The sequence below is a fragment of the Ciconia boyciana genome, chromosome 1 (assembly GCF_034638445.1).
Source record: "Ciconia boyciana chromosome 1, ASM3463844v1, whole genome shotgun sequence".
Lineage (NCBI taxonomy): Eukaryota > Metazoa > Chordata > Aves > Ciconiiformes > Ciconiidae > Ciconia > Ciconia boyciana.
Genome location: NC_132934.1, coordinates 216444430 through 216463251, shown reverse-complemented (window position 1 = coordinate 216463251; position 18822 = coordinate 216444430). Strand labels below are relative to the sequence as shown.

The 18822-nt window shown below is 49.1% G+C and overlaps 1 protein-coding gene across 2 annotated transcripts in view; it reads left to right on the top strand.

Moving 5' to 3' along the window:
• Nucleotides 1–18822, top strand: part of MYO7A (myosin VIIA) — a 64187-nt gene that overhangs the window by 21788 nt on the left and 23577 nt on the right. For both annotated transcript variants that reach the window (XM_072855327.1, XM_072855317.1), the window contains exons 14-25: nucleotides 3494–3631; nucleotides 7313–7471; nucleotides 7817–7909; nucleotides 9853–9947; nucleotides 11154–11238; nucleotides 12124–12342; nucleotides 12509–12616; nucleotides 13182–13391; nucleotides 13927–14130; nucleotides 14985–15161; nucleotides 16883–16972; nucleotides 18248–18375. In XM_072855327.1, coding sequence (XP_072711428.1) covers nucleotides 3494–3631; nucleotides 7313–7471; nucleotides 7817–7909; nucleotides 9853–9947; nucleotides 11154–11238; nucleotides 12124–12342; nucleotides 12509–12616; nucleotides 13182–13391; nucleotides 13927–14130; nucleotides 14985–15161; nucleotides 16883–16972; nucleotides 18248–18375 — 1706 coding nt within the window. The remainder of the gene's footprint in view (nucleotides 1–3493; nucleotides 3632–7312; nucleotides 7472–7816; nucleotides 7910–9852; nucleotides 9948–11153; nucleotides 11239–12123; nucleotides 12343–12508; nucleotides 12617–13181; nucleotides 13392–13926; nucleotides 14131–14984; nucleotides 15162–16882; nucleotides 16973–18247; nucleotides 18376–18822) is intronic.

The window sequence follows — 18822 nt, the reverse complement described above, 5'->3', positions numbered from 1 at the left end:
AGTGCTGAGCATGGCAATCCCGGTGCACCATCAGCCTTCTCCTGAAAGTAGCAGGAGAAGGTGCAGAGGGACAGCAGGAGTAACTCCTACCATTTCTTGCTCAGTGAAGTTTCTCTTTGTCCCTGCCTTTCTCATTGCTTCTGTTTACTTGGTTTGAATGCTACAAAGAGAAAAACCTGATGATTGCCCTAGCTGGAACTCTGGGTCTGTATTAAGACCATCCTACTTAACATAACTTTGTGTCCACCTTAACCCACTGAACCCACAGGGTGCAGATAGGCTGAACTGGTTATTGCTTTCTCAGCCCTGGACACATGATAAGTACCTAGATGTGTCCAAGATGCCAAAGGAAGGAGTCTGAATAGGTCCCTAGAGATTTTATAGCTTCACAGAGATGCTGGGAAATGTCCTGATGCTCCAGCTGTGCCACTGGGAATCTTGGGCATCCCATGCTGGAGGAACATCCCCTTGTGTCCTGATGATGATATTCTGCCTTGACTTTTGTCTTTATGTTACCGCAAGCAGCCATGCACGTCTCTGCACCTCTAAAGCCAGACTGGCTTGAGGTGTCAGAAAGAGGTGGCATTGAAGCATGTCTGAATGTCATGCTGGTCTGCACATCTTTCTGAACTTCTCTTTTGAGATGGTGCTTCTCTGTAAATCATGTAATTCTCTTCTTATTCCTGTTTTTCTCTTCTGCTTTTTTTCCTTTGATGCTGAGCACAGGCTGAGTGATTACTCAGTGCCCCAGTCTGGGCTACAGCACCTGTGAATCCTGCTCATCCTTCCCCATGACACACAGGTCACATCCTCCTGTGTGCTAGACTCTGTATGGCCACCAGTGAAGAGATAGTCTGTGTCCCAAAGACGCTACAGTCTCAGTTTGGACACTACAGTCTTGGTTTGAAAGCTAAGACATGTCTGGCCAGGAGAAAAGCAGAATATATTCAGCTCTTTCTTCTTCAGGCTATGGGGACTGGGTCTGTTTTTGAGCTAAAAAAAATGCTCCTTGCCTGCAGTAAAACCTGTATTTTCAGTGCCTTGCTAGGCTGTGTTGGCAGGCTGCTCCACTCATTTTTTGGGGGCCATTTTGTTGGAATAAGGGAAGTGGTGTGATTCTCCCCACACTGGTGCTGAGGTGAGGCGGGAGGAACCACGATGACTTCAGTGGTGTCACCCTGTCCCTGCAGGAGGAGGCTGATGCAAAGCACCCACCTGAGGTTTTGTTGTGTAGCTGAGAGCCTGGTTAGTGCCCATGTGGCTGGTGCCCACCATCGAGGGGTCTGTGCACAAACATCAGGCCCAGGAAGCACGTGAATGGCTGGGATGGTGCAGTCTTGACAGGAGGAGCCCAGACCGCTCTGACAATTTGGATAGGAAAACAAGCTGCTTTCTGGCAGCCCCTCCCAGCAAAAAGCTCTCAGGTGTAAGGATGGAAATGGCACCACTGCTTTTTACCAGAGCTGGATGCATGCAAGGAGGAAATGCAAGGCATCAGCAACCTAGAGAGGGAGGTCTGGGAGCAAACCACTCATGCATTCCCTTGTAGACCCTTGTACAAACTCTTGCACCCTTCCTACCACCACAGCTGAAAAATGACCTCTCCCAGCCAAGCCCAAATTGACAAACCTGGCTAACATGCAGTTGCTTCCAACTTCCAGCCCTGCTCCTGCATCTATTGCTGCTTCTGACCCCTGTGGCTATCCTTTCACATTTCACAGAGGTGACCTCTTGCACATAATTAGCAAAGTGATAAGAAAACATTAATCAAAGCTACCCAAACCAGGATTCTTGCTGAAACAGCCTATTCCTCATCAAATCTGTGACAGAGTGTGAGAACCAGACTCTACAGTGCTCTGCAGGTAGCAGCTGCATCCGTTAATTACTCTAGATTTGTTAATAGTTTGTCCTTCAGGGGAGGATTTTGCTGGGAGAGATCACTGATATCCCCCCTTGCTCTTCTCGACAAGCAGGCCAGTTTTTTCTGGTGTGTGCATGAGCTGGGTTTTCTCTTGCTGGAATTCTGTGATGACTTTGTGTTTGTGTTGAACGGTTTTGTCTCAACATCATATCCAACCTGAGCTGTGCAAATTCCCTGCCCATGGCAAGAGAGTTGGACTAGATGATATTTATACTCTCTTCCAACCCAAACTATTCTGTGATTCTATGAAATTCCTCAGTTTTGGAGGGTGGGAATGTTATCTGACAGGTTATACTGACAGTTATGTTATCTGACAGTGCTATACGATGAAGCACACATAAAGATTTTAGCAAAAGTAGAAATAAAACTCACCACCTTGCAAAACATAGCAGCAAGGCCAGTGCAAATGGGGACTTCATGACACCATGCATGGCTTGACCACCTGCAAAGAAGAGGATGTTTGGAGGAAATGTGCATTAAAATCCTGCTGGAATCCTCCCTTTGGGAAATCCCTGTCCATCACGTCATGTCACAGTTTGCCCTGTTTTTGATTTGGAGGGAGTTACATCCTGGTGCCCAATTCTTCCTCCAACCCACCAGCAGTACTCACTGCCCCACAAAGGCTCTCTCACCAGACCCTACGAGACACACAGCACCACTGCGGCTGATGTGTAATGAGCTCGAGTAATAGTGATTGACACGTAAAATGAGCTGAGGACCTTCATTTCATTTGAAGCTGGTTTAACAAGGTTCTCCCAGGGCAGGGAGAAGGGGCTATTAAGAGAAACGACTCCATTCTGCTTTAGAAACACTTGCCCCAAACTGGAGATTGGATTATTAATTTAACCAAGGGAGCTAAAACAAGCAAAATACTCAAAATCATCCTGATTCACCCTAAATACCCACCTCATTTGGTCTAGTTAATATTCTTTTCCAAACATAACTCGAATCTTCCCTCTAGTACAGGCTGAGGGATATAGACCCTACCAGCAGTTTCTGGAGCTGTTGCAGAGTCGCCCCTCAGTGAACGTGCCCCTAGGGTTTTTTTCACCCTACGTGGGTCTCTGTTCCTACACCCCAGGGAGCAGGAAAGGCTCAGCCTGACATGAGGAACCATGACAGAGGGTTGGCATGACCATGCTACGATGCATGGGGACAGGGAAGCCCAAGCCATTCCCAAGGAGCATCCCTGGGCAAATGCATCGCCCCAAGCTGCAATATAGAGACTTTTGATGGCCCAGAAAGGACTGTTTGCTCTCATGGGCAGATCTTCCTCATGGCTCTGCATAGGGCAGTTGGGTTTGCCAGTCACACAGGGAGGTTTTAGCAGGAGAAATTAAATTATGGCACTTTTCCTCCCTGGGTAGAGGCATATGGAGCAGGTTGCCAGAGTCTGGCCATTGCAAGCTTGCCGGCTCTGCCCTGCCCCTCTCCTGCCACAACACTCAACCACCTCTGGCCCTGCTCCCTCCTCCGCCTCCGGCTGTCGCGGGAAGTTCCCAGGGACGCGGCCAGAGGGAAAGGCACTGTTATCCTTTCATTTCCTGAGCCCGCTCCGCTGCGGTTTTGCAGGGAGCGGAGACAAGGAAGCGCTCGCCGACGCTCAGCAGCCAGTTCAAGCGGTCCCTGGAGCTGTTGATGAGGACTCTCAGCGTGTGCCAGCCCTTTTTTGTCCGCTGCATCAAGCCCAATGAGTACAAGAAGCCCATGGTAAGTCCTGCTTTTCTCTCCTTGTTGATTTTCGTACAGGACTGTCTGCAGGGTCACTCTGCCCTGGAGCTAACAGCAAAAATCCTTTGGGCTTCAGTGGAGTCAGGATTGACCTTGGGTGCTTAGAAAACCAACCCACAGCCTGTTCTGCAAGCAAGGGAGTCACCAAAGGGCTGGCAAAATCAGGCACTTGCTTTGCAATCCAACAGCACCCCAAAACTTTTTGCAGAGGGGAGCTCCTGCCCCACCCCTGCCTCTCTTCCCAAGGACAACCTTGAGGAATTCACCCTACAGCCCTTTCTCCTATAGGAAATGCCTCTGAATTTCCATAAGGGGTAGGCACCTCCCTACCAGAGACTTAGACTGAGCTGTAGGGCCCTGGGTTTAGTCCTATGGCAGGGTTCAATGTTTCCTAAAAGTGATTCCCCTTCCCATAGGTGTTTTCTATAAAATCTTTGCTCCCAAGGGATCTCACTCGGTTTTACCTGTGTGATCCTTTCAACTGCCTTTTTTTTTGCACCAATTGCAAAAGCACGATTCTAAAAGCAGAGAAAAAAGAGGCAGAATAGCACAGAGGAAAGGTGAGAGGAATTATTTTGCTCCGATTCCCAAGGACTTGCTTCAAAAGCAATGAACACTCTGGAGACAAACTTTAAGGAGCAAATGAAAGGGAAGGAGATGGCTGTAAATCCCCCTGACCACAAACTGCTCACAGAGGGGACTCCGAGTTTTGCAGCGAAAGGTGGACGATAAGGCAGGTGCTGAACGCCCCAATCCCACTGTCAGCACCTTGCAGGATCGGGCCCTGGTGCTGTTAGCAATCGCTGTTAGCTGCTCACCACTCTTAATAGTGATACTGCTTGGGGAGGAAGAGCTTTATTTAATAATAATTTCAGCTATTTGTTTCTGTGAGTCACTTTGCCCATGCCTTTGCACTTCAGTAGCAGTTAATCTAGCCACAGCTGGAGCTTTATCTAAAGTCAGTGTCTGTTAGCAAAGCTCAACTGAGTGCTAAAAAGCATAAAATACTGAATTTCAGAGCTGTTGCGTACAAGCAGTGTTTGTTTGAAACTTATTTTTGCTGTTAGGTGAACCTAATATGATGCAGGGCAAAAGGTTTGGTGGCTGTCTCAGAGCAGTTTACTGTGCCCTTAGCCTGGTCTTGGTGAGCATAAAAAGGCACCTAATAGCACGTCAATGGAATACTTTGGGTTAATATTTAACAATATGTGTGATCTGAGATTATCATGTGAGCTGAGATCAAAACAAGACCTTCTTTGAAAACATGGGTGATGTTGAGAAATAGATGTACATTCTGAACTGATGTTAACAAATTATTCCCCATGTCCTAACTTTGAGCTGCTTTTACACCTGCATGTCTGGGATTCAGTCTGGCATTTTGTGTCCTGCGTTGGAAGTCTGTATTTCATCAGCTCTTGCAAGTGCTAAGCCAGAAGTCTCTGTCCAACCCATTTATCTACAAAACTTTCAGTGCGACATAAAAACAGCTATAAGTTTGAAAGAATCGGACAAAGAGAAATTAGTCTCCCCATTAAAGTAATGAGTGGATGAGCTAACACTGAGTCAGAGACTGTAGTGCTATATGATATGAAATGTGATTTCTTGCTAAATTTATTTTTGGCCTTGGTTTAATAATACAAAGGAAAAAAAATCCCAGATAATGGTACACAGAGCTGTGCGGGGCGACTGCAAAAGAGAACGTTTTTCTGGGAGTTCATGTTCTGTCCCTGGCTTTGAAGGAAAGTGTACTGATAGTGATAGGAAATGGGATAGTGGGAAGTGAAAGGTCAATGGAAAGTCCTGACTGTTTGTTACTTTATGTTATTTTAAAAACTTTTGCTTCCTTCTAAAATGTGCTTTGGGGGAAAAAAAATTGTTTGCATTGGGATGCTGGCTGGAGTTCTCTGGGTCTGTACATCGTCCCACGTTGCCGTTTCTGCAGAGCATTGCTCTGTTGTTCTGGTTAGTCTGAGAGAAATGCATGGGATGAATTAGGTAACAAACCACACAAAGAAAGTCAAAACTGTCTCCAGCAGTCTGTGCCTCTTCAGGCCCTGATGCCAGGAGCATATAGGTGCCCATATGTGCAATGAACTAGTCCTACAAACTCTGGAGGGTTATTTGCAAGCCCACAACCGCTCACATACCCTTCTGCTTCATGGCAGGGTGAGACGAAGGAACACACACCTCTTTCCTCTGCACCCTTCTTGTCCCCAATACCCACTTTAGATAGGGACAGCTTGAGACCAAATCTGGATGATGCTACTTTCTGCCTTTTCCTTGCTCATCTGTTGTCTTCTCCTGGGATCAGGATCTGTGTCACTTCACTCCAGCCCTTTCATGGTTAAGTGGCTGCTATGAGCTAGTCAAAAAGCTCCCTCCAGGGATGGGGAGACGGGTGCATCCATAGGGACCCAGGAGATGCACCTGAGATACAGGGATATCCGAGATACAGGCAAGTACCTATCTCTCCTCACTCACTTCAGGGAGAGGCTAGGTGACTCACATTTTAGATGCCCATATCTGTACACGCACAGGTGCTCACATTCTAGACAGCTGAAGGAAGGGCAGATGAATAACACACTCTTTGGCCCACGGTGGGATTTACTGTCCCAACTTTCTGTGGTGTGCCAGCACCACACCACGTCTGCCTTTATTTTACACTTGGGTTGAACGCTTTTTGGATGCTCCCAGCAGACAACATCGGGCTGCAAGAGGGTGCTCTCAGGGGCTCCAGGATCCTCCTCAATGCACTAAAACGTGGCACAGATTTTCCTGAACCTCCCTTTGCTTCAGCAGATCTGCCCATCTAGCAGCACCGCTCATCCACCCTGAGGCACCCAAAGCAAGGGAGAGCAGCCGGGTTTATTAGCAAACATCTGCAAGGACTGGGTTACCTGTGTCTGCTGTCTGGCCTTGAAACTGTCCATTGCTTGTCAGAAGCAGCCACGGATGCGGTCTGAGATTTGTCCTTTCCCTAAAACCCTCAGCTGGTCTCAGTTCTGACCTCTGGTCTCATTTTAAGCTCCTGGGTACATGGTGGTTTGATGATAACAGGCTTATCTCAGGGCCTCGGCAGCTCCAAGGCTGCACTCTTCCTTTGTGTGACTTCAGGGTGTCACCTACCCTAAGGTCAACTGGTGTAGGCACCCTAAGACCTTTGAATGTCTGAGCCTTCGCTGATATGGTCCTCTGCTTCCTCTGCTGCCTGAAAAATGGTACTGGCCTGCCCATACAGCAGTGCTGTGATCACGCTGGTAAAGCTCAGAGCAGCAGTCAGAAGTTAATGACCATGAGTGGTCATTGCGAGGGTGACTGTATGGTTTGAGCCTTGTAGATGCAGCATCGTTGCCCGTTTTCCCAATGTGATGTTCACTGTTGCATTGTGCTCTCCAGTCCTCCTTTCAGTCCTTTGTATAATGTGTAGGGGACATCCAGTCTTGCAAGCGGGAATTAAAGAAATGGTGTGAGTCAAAAACTCTTAGCAGTTCATAGGATCAGGCCCGTAACAGCCAACATTCCTACGGCCTTGGGTCCACCATGTGAAGGATTTGGCTGGAAGCCTGACTTGCTTGCCCCACACATCTTCAGAGTCCCCAGTCTCTTATGGCCAATCCAGGCCAAGATGTGCAATCAAACTATGTCTTGTAACCTCCCCAGCTGTTTGACCGGGAGCTGTGCGTCCGTCAGCTGAGGTACTCAGGGATGATGGAGACCATCCGGATCCGCCGAGCCGGCTACCCCATCCGCTACACGTTTGTGGAGTTCGTGGACAGGTACCGGGTGCTCATGCCTGGGGTGAAGCCAGCATACAAGCAGGTGAGCATCTTCTTCCACGGGTAACGATTGCTCTCTGCTGGGCTCTCCAGACGTATTTATGGGGTGTACATCCCTCCAAAAGCAATCATGCAACATTTGATCCCCAGATGTTACAGTGGTGCTCTGGGCTTTCCAAGTGAAGGAAAAATGGTTACGGGGCTGGCAGGGACAGGTAGCCATATTCAGCCAGTCCCTCTCACTCACCTTAACTGTGGTGACAGTAAAGCCCTGGGAACCTCTTTAGCAGATAACTGCTGGAATTGGGACCAGAAAAGGTCCCCACTGGGCTTGGGAGGAGCAATGGGTGAGGCTGGTCCTGGTGAATCCCACCCCCTCTTCTACCAGGGCGACCTGCGTGGGACGTGCCAGCGCATTGCCGAAGCGGTGCTCGGGAAGGATGATGACTGGCAGATCGGCAAGACAAAGATATTCCTGAAGGTGGGTGGTTCTCCACGCCCCCCCTGCCATCTGGGACCCTTGCCTGTGAAGGGGTCTCCTACCATTCGCTTTCCATCACAAGACGTGACCCTTTCCCATGGTCTCTGGGCTGGTGTGGCAGTGGATAGAACCTGGGCCAAGGCAGGATATTTGGGGCCAGTTTAGGAAGCGGTGGGCAGGAGGAAGTCCTGACACTCTGCCAGCACTGATGCATGCACATACGGACGCAGAAATAGTCACATACAGCGCACGGCCTTTTACCTCCTGGGCTGAGCCGCTCAAACTCATCTCCTGCCTTCACCTAAAAAGCACAGCAGCAGGAGGGATGTCCATGCAGACCCCTGCAGAGAGAGGGACCGAGAGCACAATAGGCTCACTTTGCTTTCAGCACGTCCTTGTGCAACCCAAGATGTGGGTACAGCTTCCCTTCCTGCATCGGTCCAGCTGACACAGAGCCGCCCAATGTTGCAGGTCCCCTTCAGCCCCATTCACACTCCTCTCTCCTTACAAACTGTCGTGGTTTAGCCCCAGCCAGCAACTAAGCACCACGCAGCCACTCGCTCACTCCCCCCTGGTGGGATGTGGGAGAGAATCGGAAGAGCAAAAGTAAGAAAACTCGTGGGTTGAGATAAAGACAGTTTAATAGGTAAAGCAAAAGCCGCGCACGCAAGCAAAGCAAAGCAAGGAATTCATTCACTACTTCCCATGGGCAGGCAGGTGTTCAGCCATCTCCAGGAAAGCAGGGCTCCATCATGCGTAATGGTTACTTGGGAAGACAAACGCCATCACTCCAAATGTCCCCCCTTCCTTCTTCTTCCCCAGCTTTATATACTGAGCATGATGTCATGTGGTATGGAATAGCCCTTTGGTCAGTTTGGATCAACTATCCTGGCTGTGTCCCCTCCCAGCTTCTTCTGCACCTGGCAGAGCATGGGAAGCTGAAAAGTCCTTGGCTAGTGCAGCAACAACTAAAACATCTCTGTATTATCAACACTGTTTTCAGCACAAATCCAAAACATAGCCCCATACCAGCCACTCTAAAGAAAATTAACTCAACCTCAGCTGAAACCAGGACACAAACCCATTCATGCGTTGCTCTGAGAAGATGCGGCCGAGCTGGCCAGGAACCGGGCTGGAAGCAAAGGCTTCTCTCGAGCAAAAATCTCAGTGGTAAACCCTGACCACTTATATCTAAATTCACTCCCAACCCCATCACCAGCGCGAACACCCCCATCTCTTCCCTAGAAGCTGTTCCCACTAGTCGCTCTTTCCAGAGCCTGTTATCAAGATCTCACAGCTGTCAGGGCAGGAAACAGAGAAATTGGGAGGCCCCGAGGGGCCGCGTGAGGTCGAGCAAAGCAGGAAACGTGTGGAGCTGCTTCTGCTGCACCCAGCGCGGCAGGGCTCACCGTCCCACAACCGGGAAAGAAAGCCGAGTTACAAACAGCATGGGAGGAATCAATAGAAAGCTTGGACTGGTGCATCTGAAAACCTCAGGACAAGGAAATTCAGTGTTTTGGGGAGCTGTTTTGTCCTTAAGGTATGGAGGTGTTGCAGCCTTGGCTAGAGGGAGCGATGGGACCCAGGCAGCCTGGAGTTTGTTCCCAAACCTCTCCAGTGCTCTCGGGAACTGCTCCCATGGCTGACAGCACTAGCAGGGAGCTCTGCATGGAAGTGCCATGTAATTTGGTTGTTTTCAGACTATAAAGTATTGCACATGCAGCTTTCGGGTGCTCTGGTTCATTTGGGAATGAAGGCAGTAGATCACTAGGATTTATGTTAGGATGTCCCCAGTGAGTAGGTGGGGTGATACTTGGGATGTAAAATGTCCTAAGAGTTTATTTTGGACATGTCCTCTGGGGAAGGGCCTCGTACCACCCCTTCTGCCACGTCAGGCAGATGGAGAGCTAGAGACATGGGTGCTGTGTTGCTTCCTCCCACAGGACCACCACGACATGCTGCTGGAGATTGAGAGAGACAAGGCCATCACAGACAAAGTCATCCTCATCCAGAAGGTGGTCCGTGGGTTTAAAGACAGGTAGGTGTGAGCCCCACTGCCAGATGGGAGGTGGGCTATGTGGGGTGCTTCACCCAGCAAGTGGCTCCTGGGGGATGCGTCACTCCTTTGGTGCCCATCTGACCTGCCCTGCCTGCAGGCAGGGAGAGGGGAGCCCTGATGTGTTGGCATTCAGGTGCAGCAAGTATTGGAGGAAAACAGTAGAGGAAACAAGAGGAAAACTGTGTTATCTGCCTCAAACATGGACAGAATAGGACCTGCTGTGCCTGTTCAGTGCTGTTTCCAGAGGAGTTGATGTTTGCTATGACATTGCAGCAGTGTGAATGTTTGCTATGACAATGATTCTATGCAGCAGTGGGACTTTGAGCCTGCTGAAGGCAACACTAAGCCTCCAGTCTATGGGGATCCCCACAAGACTGCAATGGGACCACTTGGTCATCCACTGTGACTAATGTTGCTCTCCCCAGAGCCCAAGGGGCTCAGGACTCTTCCCTTTGCAACCCAGTTGCCAGGCTTGGGAGGAGGGCAGGTAGCCCATGGGGAGCTCATGGCACAGTTGTGGAAGGAAAGGGGGAGCCACAGCCAAGGACAAGCTTCACCCATGGAGGAGGGACAGTTCTTGGGGCTTTGTGCTCTTTGACTGCCCAAGCCATGGCTGTGACTCAGGTTGTGCCTTAGGCTTTGCAGAAAGGGCACATGCTAAATAACTCAGCAATCTTTCCCACAGTAATCCTAGCGAGACTCCCAAGCCCTTCCAACACAATTGTCTCTGAAGTGTCTACAGGGAGAATCAGGCCAGGCTAAGAAGGATGGGAGGAGCAGATGGGGGCAGCAGGGTGGTGTTGCTGAAGTTCGCTCTTCGTCATTTGGGTGAGATTGAATCCATTCTCAGGTGCTACGATGGAAGTGGGGAGAGCAGGCAGGGAAGAGATTTCAGATGCGAGAGGAGGGTGCAAGGCGGGGGGACGGAGGGGACCATTCTCAGCATCTCCTGCTCTGCCCATTCCCATAACCTGGCAGAATCTGCCTGCAGAGATGTATCAGAGAGAGCCCCTACAGATTTTTTATGAAAGCAAGGAGAGCTGGGGGAGGAGACTTTTTCAGGCCAAAAATGCAATGTTTACTCCACTTGGCTGCTCGGTTTCAAATCTCCAAAGAATGAGGCCTAGGAGATGATGATAACTTGTGGCCAAACCACAGATGCAAGTGATTGAAATGCCTTTGCAGGTCCAATTTCCTGAAAGTGAGAAATTCAGTCCTGATGATTCAGAGATACTGGCGTGGACATAACTGCAGGAAGAACTATGGTGCTGTAAGTACGGGGGTGCTTCCTCACACCTCTGCCTTCCTGCCTCTTTCACCTGGGACATACGTAAGAATTTCCTGGCTCAAAATGCCCCACTGATTGTAGGAGGGGGTGGGATTGGCTTCTATCAGTTGGAACAATGAGTGGAGGTTTGCTCTTGCTGCTTTGCCTTCTCATTGAAGAGAGCACCTGACCACCTTCTAGTTATCCTTTTCCCGGTGAGTTAGATGTCCATTGCACCAACTGGTTTTAAAAGTCTTCCCCTAGTTTCCACGTGACTGAAAACTCAAGAGCAGCTTCCTCTGTAAAACAGACTCCATCTCCAGGTGCAACTGTATCTGGATTTCTCCCCAGCCCAGTCCATGGCCGTCTTCTCTGCCTGTCCCAGCTGTCTCTGACCCAACAGCAGGTCATTTGGGAAGTGTGTTGGGGTCTAAAGTGTCTCAATATCATCCTCCAAGCCTGCAACTTGATAGGAATAGCCACTTCCAGGCTGATCAGGATGCTGCCTCCTTCCATGGAACAGCACCTTGGCTGTCAGCCAGGAGGTCTGCAGATGCTGGACCTCCATGGGAGCAACCCTCATGCCTTGTGGCTACCTTGAGATGACCAACCAGACCTCCTGAGGCCTCTCAAGGGCAGAAACTCTGTAGGACTCAGTGGCAAAGAAACTACCTTTGTCCTTCCTGGGCTTTGAATCAGTGCAGCAGCTAGAGGGCTTCATTTCTCCACCCTCTTGGAGAACCTCCCTCCCAAAGGCTTGTCCTGGTGGGGGCTGATTTCAGTGGCTCTTATTTACAGCCATGCAAGAAGGAGATTAGCGATGGAAATCTGCTTATGGTGGGCAAGTCCCTGGGTGGTGGGGTGGTTTCATCCTGCTCCCTCTTGCAGATGCGGATTGGCTTCCTGAGACTGCAGGCTCTCTACCGATCCCGTAAGCTCCACAAGCAGTACCACATGGCTCGCCGGCGGATCATCGAGTTTCAGGCACGATGCCGGGGCTACCTGGTCCGTAGGGCTTTCCGCCACCGCCTCTGGGCTGTCCTCACCGTCCAGGCATACGCCCGGGGCATGATCGCCCGAAGGCTGTATAAGCGTCTCCGAGGGGAAGTAAGTACCACAGAAGAGAGGTCGGTCATGGGAAACGGAGGTGGGGAGAGGGGGAATAACACACTTGTGCACCATGTGCTCATGGGATTGGTTTTTAAAGAGCAAAAAAGAATTTCAAAAATAAGTAGATGCCTATTCAGAAGGGATCTTGTGTTTATTCCCCCAGTATCATCGACGCCTGGAAGCAGAGAAACTTCGGCTGGCAGAAGAGGAACGACTCCGAAAGGAGATGAGTGCCAAGAAAGCCAAAGAGGAAGCAGAAAAGAAGCACCAGGTACGTGGGGACTGATCTCTTTCTGGGGCTCTGTCTCTGTTTTCCAGGGACTGCTTTTGCTCCTTTGAGGGGGAATGCCAAAAACATCTAAGGGATTTCTGCCCTGCTTGAGCGGTTTGTATTTAATTCACTAAAGTACTCTGTGCTCTAACTAGTTTGAAGCTGCTCCAGAATTTCTGATCTGCTGCACAGGAATGCCAGAGATTATGGTTATTATTCACTTGCTTTTGCTATTGTATAAAGGCTGAAGGGGGAACTGGGACATTCTGTGTGTGTGTGCACACCCACGGTTGTTGTATAAAAGAAAAAAAATAGGGTCAGTGAGAGTCTCTATGCATGGACCAAACCCGCTAAACAGGCACTAAGGAAGGAGAAAATGCTATTGCTTTGTCCTTCTGCAGTTAGGAAACTGAGGCATGGACATCTCACTGATTTGCTCCAAGTCACGATGCTGGAATAGTGCCCCAAGCACCGGGCAGTCTGCCTTTCTAAAGCCAGTCCCTGTAGAATTTAGTGCCAACTCTTTGGAGGGAGCAGTTCAGTTATTGTACTTGTCCTCTTGCAGGTACGCCTGGCCCAGCTGGCACGGGAAGATGCAGAGAGAGAAGTAAAGGAGAAGGAGGAAGCGCGTCGGAAGAAAGAGCTCTTAGAAAAAATGGAGAAAGCTCGCAATGAGCCAGTGAACGACTCGGAAATGGTGGACAAAATGTTTGGATTCCTGGGGACGACCTCCTCCCTGCCTGGCCAGGAAGGACAGGCACCCAATGGCTTCGAGGTACTGGAGACATACATGAGCCTGGCTATCACATGAAAGGCTTTAGCAACACATTAATGAATCAGGGGAGAGTACGGCAATACAAAAGTGGGTCTCTGAAGGCTTCCTTCAAGACCAGGCTCTTCTGTGTGGCTCCAGAGGGTTGCTGTGCTGTGGCTGGGGACAGGCAGGCAGTCTGCAGGCTTTCTCTGGGGCTGCCAAATGGAGGAGAGCAGTATCACTATAAGATCATTGAGGACCTATGGCCTTTGAGATCTTTTCCTTTGTGGTTCATCACAGCTCACAGCATTTAGCTCTTGGATGCTAGGAGTGGGGCCATGCTCGTTGCTTCTCCTACTGCTCTGGGGACATTCCTGGGCATAGGCATGTCCTTCAGGACTTGGGCTTTGCATGGGCTCCAGAGTTATATTTCATGGTTTTCCCTCCAGCTGGCTTTTCCTTTTGGGATGGCAATCAGACGGACAGAAAAGTCAGGCCCAAAGGTAGTTCAGTATCCAAAGTCATGCTGAGCGCCTGCCATGTCCTTCCCCACCAGGATCTTGAGCGAGCCCAGAAGGAGCTGGAGGAAGAGGACCTGGATGCAGCATTGCCTCTCCCTGAGGAAGAGGAGGAAGATCTCTCGGAGTACAAATTTGCCAAGTTTGCCGCCACGTATTTCCAGGGCACAACGACACATACCTACATCCGCCGGCCTCTCAAGCAGCCTCTCTTGTACCATGAAGATGAAGGAGACCAGTTGGTGAGGCAGGGGATGAAAAACCTTGAGCAGGGCAGGGTGGGTTTGAGCAAGCCTGGGGAACCCTTCAGCCAAAGGGCACCAACAGTTTCCCTTTGGGATAGATACACTGGCGCGCTCATGGTTTGGTGGAGAGCACAGCCCTCATCTGCTGCACATATGTCAGTAGACACTGTCCCACCAGCATGCTTTGAGCACTGACAAGACAACGAGCATTAGAGGGATGTAGCATTAGAGGGGTGAGTCCGTGTCTGTACCTTGGTATTTGTGTTAAGACAATTAATGAAGTGCTCTGGGCTCAGGAGACAGGTGATGAAAATTGTTGAGCAAGTACCGCTTGTAAAGCTGCTACTTGGCAGCTGGGAAAGTTGCTTCTTACCTTGTCGTATGCACCAGTGCAGAGCTAGCAGAGAAAAAACACTTGTGCTATAGCCAGCAGTACAAGAGCAGAACTGTATTGAACCTGCATGGCTGTAATGAACTTTACATTGGCCATGGACTTGCCTTCACTGTGGTTCTCTTCCCCTCTGCAGTGGGCTAGGAGCTGCCAGTCACTGCCTCTCTATAAGGCTGGCATCTCCTAGCCAAGAAGCAAACCCCTTGTAGGGTGCACAAACACACTCATGATGGCATGAACACAGAGCCTGAATTTGTGGTCCCAGCCACCAGCCTGCCTGGCTTCTCAGATGGGATCTATGCTGCAGGCAAAACTGTTATGTGTGACGCAGGAAGGTGTTTTATCTGCTGCAGATGTTCAGAGAGACCACAGTGGCAATCCTGATGGATTCAACATGGCTTGACCACCCCTTCCACTGCCCTGGTGCAAGCTAATGGAGTTAATCTTTCCTTTCAAATAGGCAGCACTTGCTGTATGGATCACTATCCTCCGTTTCATGGGAGACCTCCCTGAGCCAAAATATCATACAGCCATGAGTGATGGTGGTGAGAAGATACCAGTGATGACAAAAATCTATGAGACTCTCGGGAAAAAGACCTATAAGAAAGAACTGCAGGCTTTGCAGGGAGAAGGAGAGGTAACTGCTGTGGCTGTAAAAGAGACATTATAATTAGGTGTTGGATATTGAAAGGTGTTGGAAAGAAATGACTTCTCGGGTTTGCTGCAGGCAATCAGTTTGTTGAATTTATTTGCAATTATGCTACAAAGGGAGAATTGCCTGTGTGTCAGGTGTTGATCCTGTCCCTTCTTCTTCACAGGGATAACTGAATGTCCCCCAGCAAAGTAAGGAAAGTGCCCTGATATCTCTCATGGGGCTTTGATCTCTCTCCTCCTCCTTGTAGGGCAGAAACACATGGGGGGAGTGCAATGTCCTGTGCCATCGGTCTCTCATTTGTGGATTTCTTTTTGATCTGCCCTGGGTCAGAAGAGACTAGATTAAAAATGTGCCCTTAATCTTGGAGCAGGAAGTAAAGAGTTACCAGGGGATTAAGCTGTGGAAATTGCATTCTCAGTGCATTCTGGAATGTCAATGGAGGACTTCTCCCAGATAAGACATTGTTCTGAATAAATCGCTGTCCATAGCGCTGATATGCTTTCATCTTTGGCAATCTCCTTATTCAGTAGGACAAGATATTACCTGGTATTGGGATTTTCTAGGTGGCACTGTTGCATTTTCATGAAGTTTTCTGTAGTATCCTCTGGACAAGCCCCTGCATCATTTGCAGATGTAAATTAACAAATTTCCTAGTTTTTAGAGACGATGATATCATTCAGCACTTTCAGTGACTTACCTGAGAAGGAGAGTAGCCTCATCTGGATTGGAATTCTGTAAAAATATACACCAAGAATAACCTTTCATTCCTTCTACCTATCATTTCTTGCTTGTTTATTACAAAAAGGCATATTTTGGCCAATTGAGACATCAGGTAGTGCAGAAGATAAGGAAAATTTAAGCTGTCATTTTTGTCTGTGGTAACATCTGCTCTGCAGCGTGCACAACTGACCCTGATGACCCTGAGCGTGATGATATGCAAAGCCAGGTTTACATTACCAACTTGGCTTTATAATGGATATAAACCATCACAGCTGCAGGACTCAAAGTGTTGACCTGGGGTAAAATGACAGTCTTTTCAAAGCTGTTTAAATGGGGAGAGGTTAACTGGGTCAAAAAATGAAGTGATTATCCATGCCATTTTAATTCCACAGCTGGCATAATGTTGGTATAAAAGTAGAAAGCCAACAGTAACTTGATGAAATGTAGTCAGTGCTGGGTCTGTCCCACACTAATATCATTCTTCTGGGAAATCTGCTAGAGCACAGAGCTGGTTAACGGTGATGAAATGACAGTGGGTAACTACGTGTCCAGGAATCCCTGGCTAGATGAATTCCAGCTCACAAACCTGCCGTGCAAATGGTTCATCTCAGAGTGGTCCTGCTCATCTCATTTGCAATGTAGGAACAAGCCTGAATAGCATACAGCAGAACTGGGTGGACCTCGGTTGACTAGGAGTCAGCCATGTATTCAACATAACTTTTTTCAGGCATCCCCAATATGTAATTTTGATCTGGGGGAGGCTCATTTATTAGAGAGTATCTGCAAAATTCAGAGCCAGACCTGGGTTATCAGGGGGCAGGGGAATATGGGTCTGCACTTCTGGTTCCCACCAGCCTCTGAAATATCTCACTCTCTGCCCAGAATTAAAGGTCTTCTGCAGGAGCCCGGGGGAGGCAGGGAGAGCACGTACTCAGCAGGGCTCTGTGTCTAACCGCATTGCATCCACGCCTCTTGCTTTGCAGAGTACTCACATTGACGGGCACAAGAAGAACAGTGTGCGGCACAAACTGGTCTCCTTAACACTCAAGAAGAAATCCAAACTGACGGAGGAGGTGAGAGGAGACTCTTGGCCGCCTGGCAGCACAAGTGCCGTTGGATTGTCTGCAGCCCTCTCTGACTCTCTTCTGCTTTTCCCTAGACAACATAGAACCAGCCCTCCTCTGGGTTTGGCGCTACCTGTCTCTCTGCCTGAAAGATTTAAGGAGTGTTTAAGGGGAAAGGTTGGCTTCCCGTGTCTCCTTGAGTCATTCTGCACCTCGCGCCGGCCTCCCCTCGGCTCCTGTTCTCCATCCATCCAGCATCTTCCCTCCCCTCTTTCACAGCCCTCCATCCAGCTGCCGATACCTCCCACCACTCTGTGATGGTCTGAATGTTATCCCTGCTTTTAGCTTCCTGCCCTCCACTGTGGTGTAGGTAGCAGAGGTGGGGTCTCCAAAAGCGCTCACCCATCCTCTGCTCCTCTCCAGTGCCAGGGGCAAAAATCCCCATGGGAGCAGTTAGCCCAAGCTGAGAGCTTTTGAAAATCCCATCCCAAAAGAGTGAGGAGCAATAAATCTTTTGGGTGGGGGGGATGAAAGCAATGCAAAGACATGGATTCAGTCTTCTTTTACACACTACTTTGTCCACTTCCAGAGCAGGCACCACCTCACCTGGCTGTAGCTACTTGAGAGCGTGAAGATTGCTCTCTAAGATAGTCACCCTCCTTCCCTTTAGCGTCAGTGGGGAGAAATAGGACCCAATCAATCCAGCTTACCCTAATGTGGCTCTGAACGCACTCTAGAAATGCCCGTCTTTCTCCAGTGGCTCTAAATGGAGACTGGGTTGACTAGCTGAGAAAGAGAGCTGGTAGGTGGATGAACGCCATCCCTGTTTTCACAAACAGCACCATGCTTATGTGCTTTTGGCTGCATCATTAGCATGGCGAGCGGGTCCATTCTGTCAGTGTTTTAATAATTTTTTTAATATAACTGAGTTAAAGGGACAGGCCTTCCTTGGCGATAAGCTGGGGTTATTCCAAAGATCCTTGGTGGCCCTTTCCTGGCTGCAGGACCAGCTCAGAGCTGGGATGCAAGGGTGCCATTGTAGAAACCCTGGGCAAAGACCAAGCAGGTGGGAGTGTGACTAGACAGGACCATTTTCAGCTTCACCCGTATGTGATTAAAGCCAACAAAGTCTCACCCTCCCATCACTGATAAAGTGCTAGATTGAAGAACTCCTCCTGGCTGGTGGAGGAGTCCTCCTGGGGGAGCACCACACATTTGGGATGGGGTGGGGGGGACCCGTAGTAACTGGATGTACTGAAAGAGAGCAATGTGTCTGGTTGGCAGGTGACAAAGAGACTTCACGATGGTGAGTCCACGCTCCAGGGTAATAGCATGCTTGAAGACCGACCCACCTCCAACCTGGAGAAGCTCCATTTCATTATTGGTAATGGCATCCTCAGGCCAGCCTTAAGGTTAGAAATCAAGACAAAGGCATAAACATGCTATTTTTTCATTCCTTCTTCCTTGAGCTATTCTTGTCCAAATGATTTTGCTATTGTGTGCAGCTCTACGAAGCTCTCATTATATCATTTTTCTGGTTGTGTTGTATAATATGGCCTGGGCTGGATCATGTTCCTTACTGTCTGTATTAAGCCTAACAGAAAGACCACGCAGAGGGACTAAAATGCTTTTGAAAGTGCTAGTGGCTACTGGATTGGGTTTTTTAATGCTCACTCTTTTTGTTCACTACCCTTTGTTTTCTACTAGACCATTTAGATCTCTTTTGTTTGTGTGAATATTTTAATGGTATACATATACTAATGAAAAACTCAAAATCATTTCAGTTGCTGAATTAAGCATTCAAAAATTGGGAAGTGCCAAATTAAGGCCAACTGCACATCTTTGGTTTAGCCCATTGA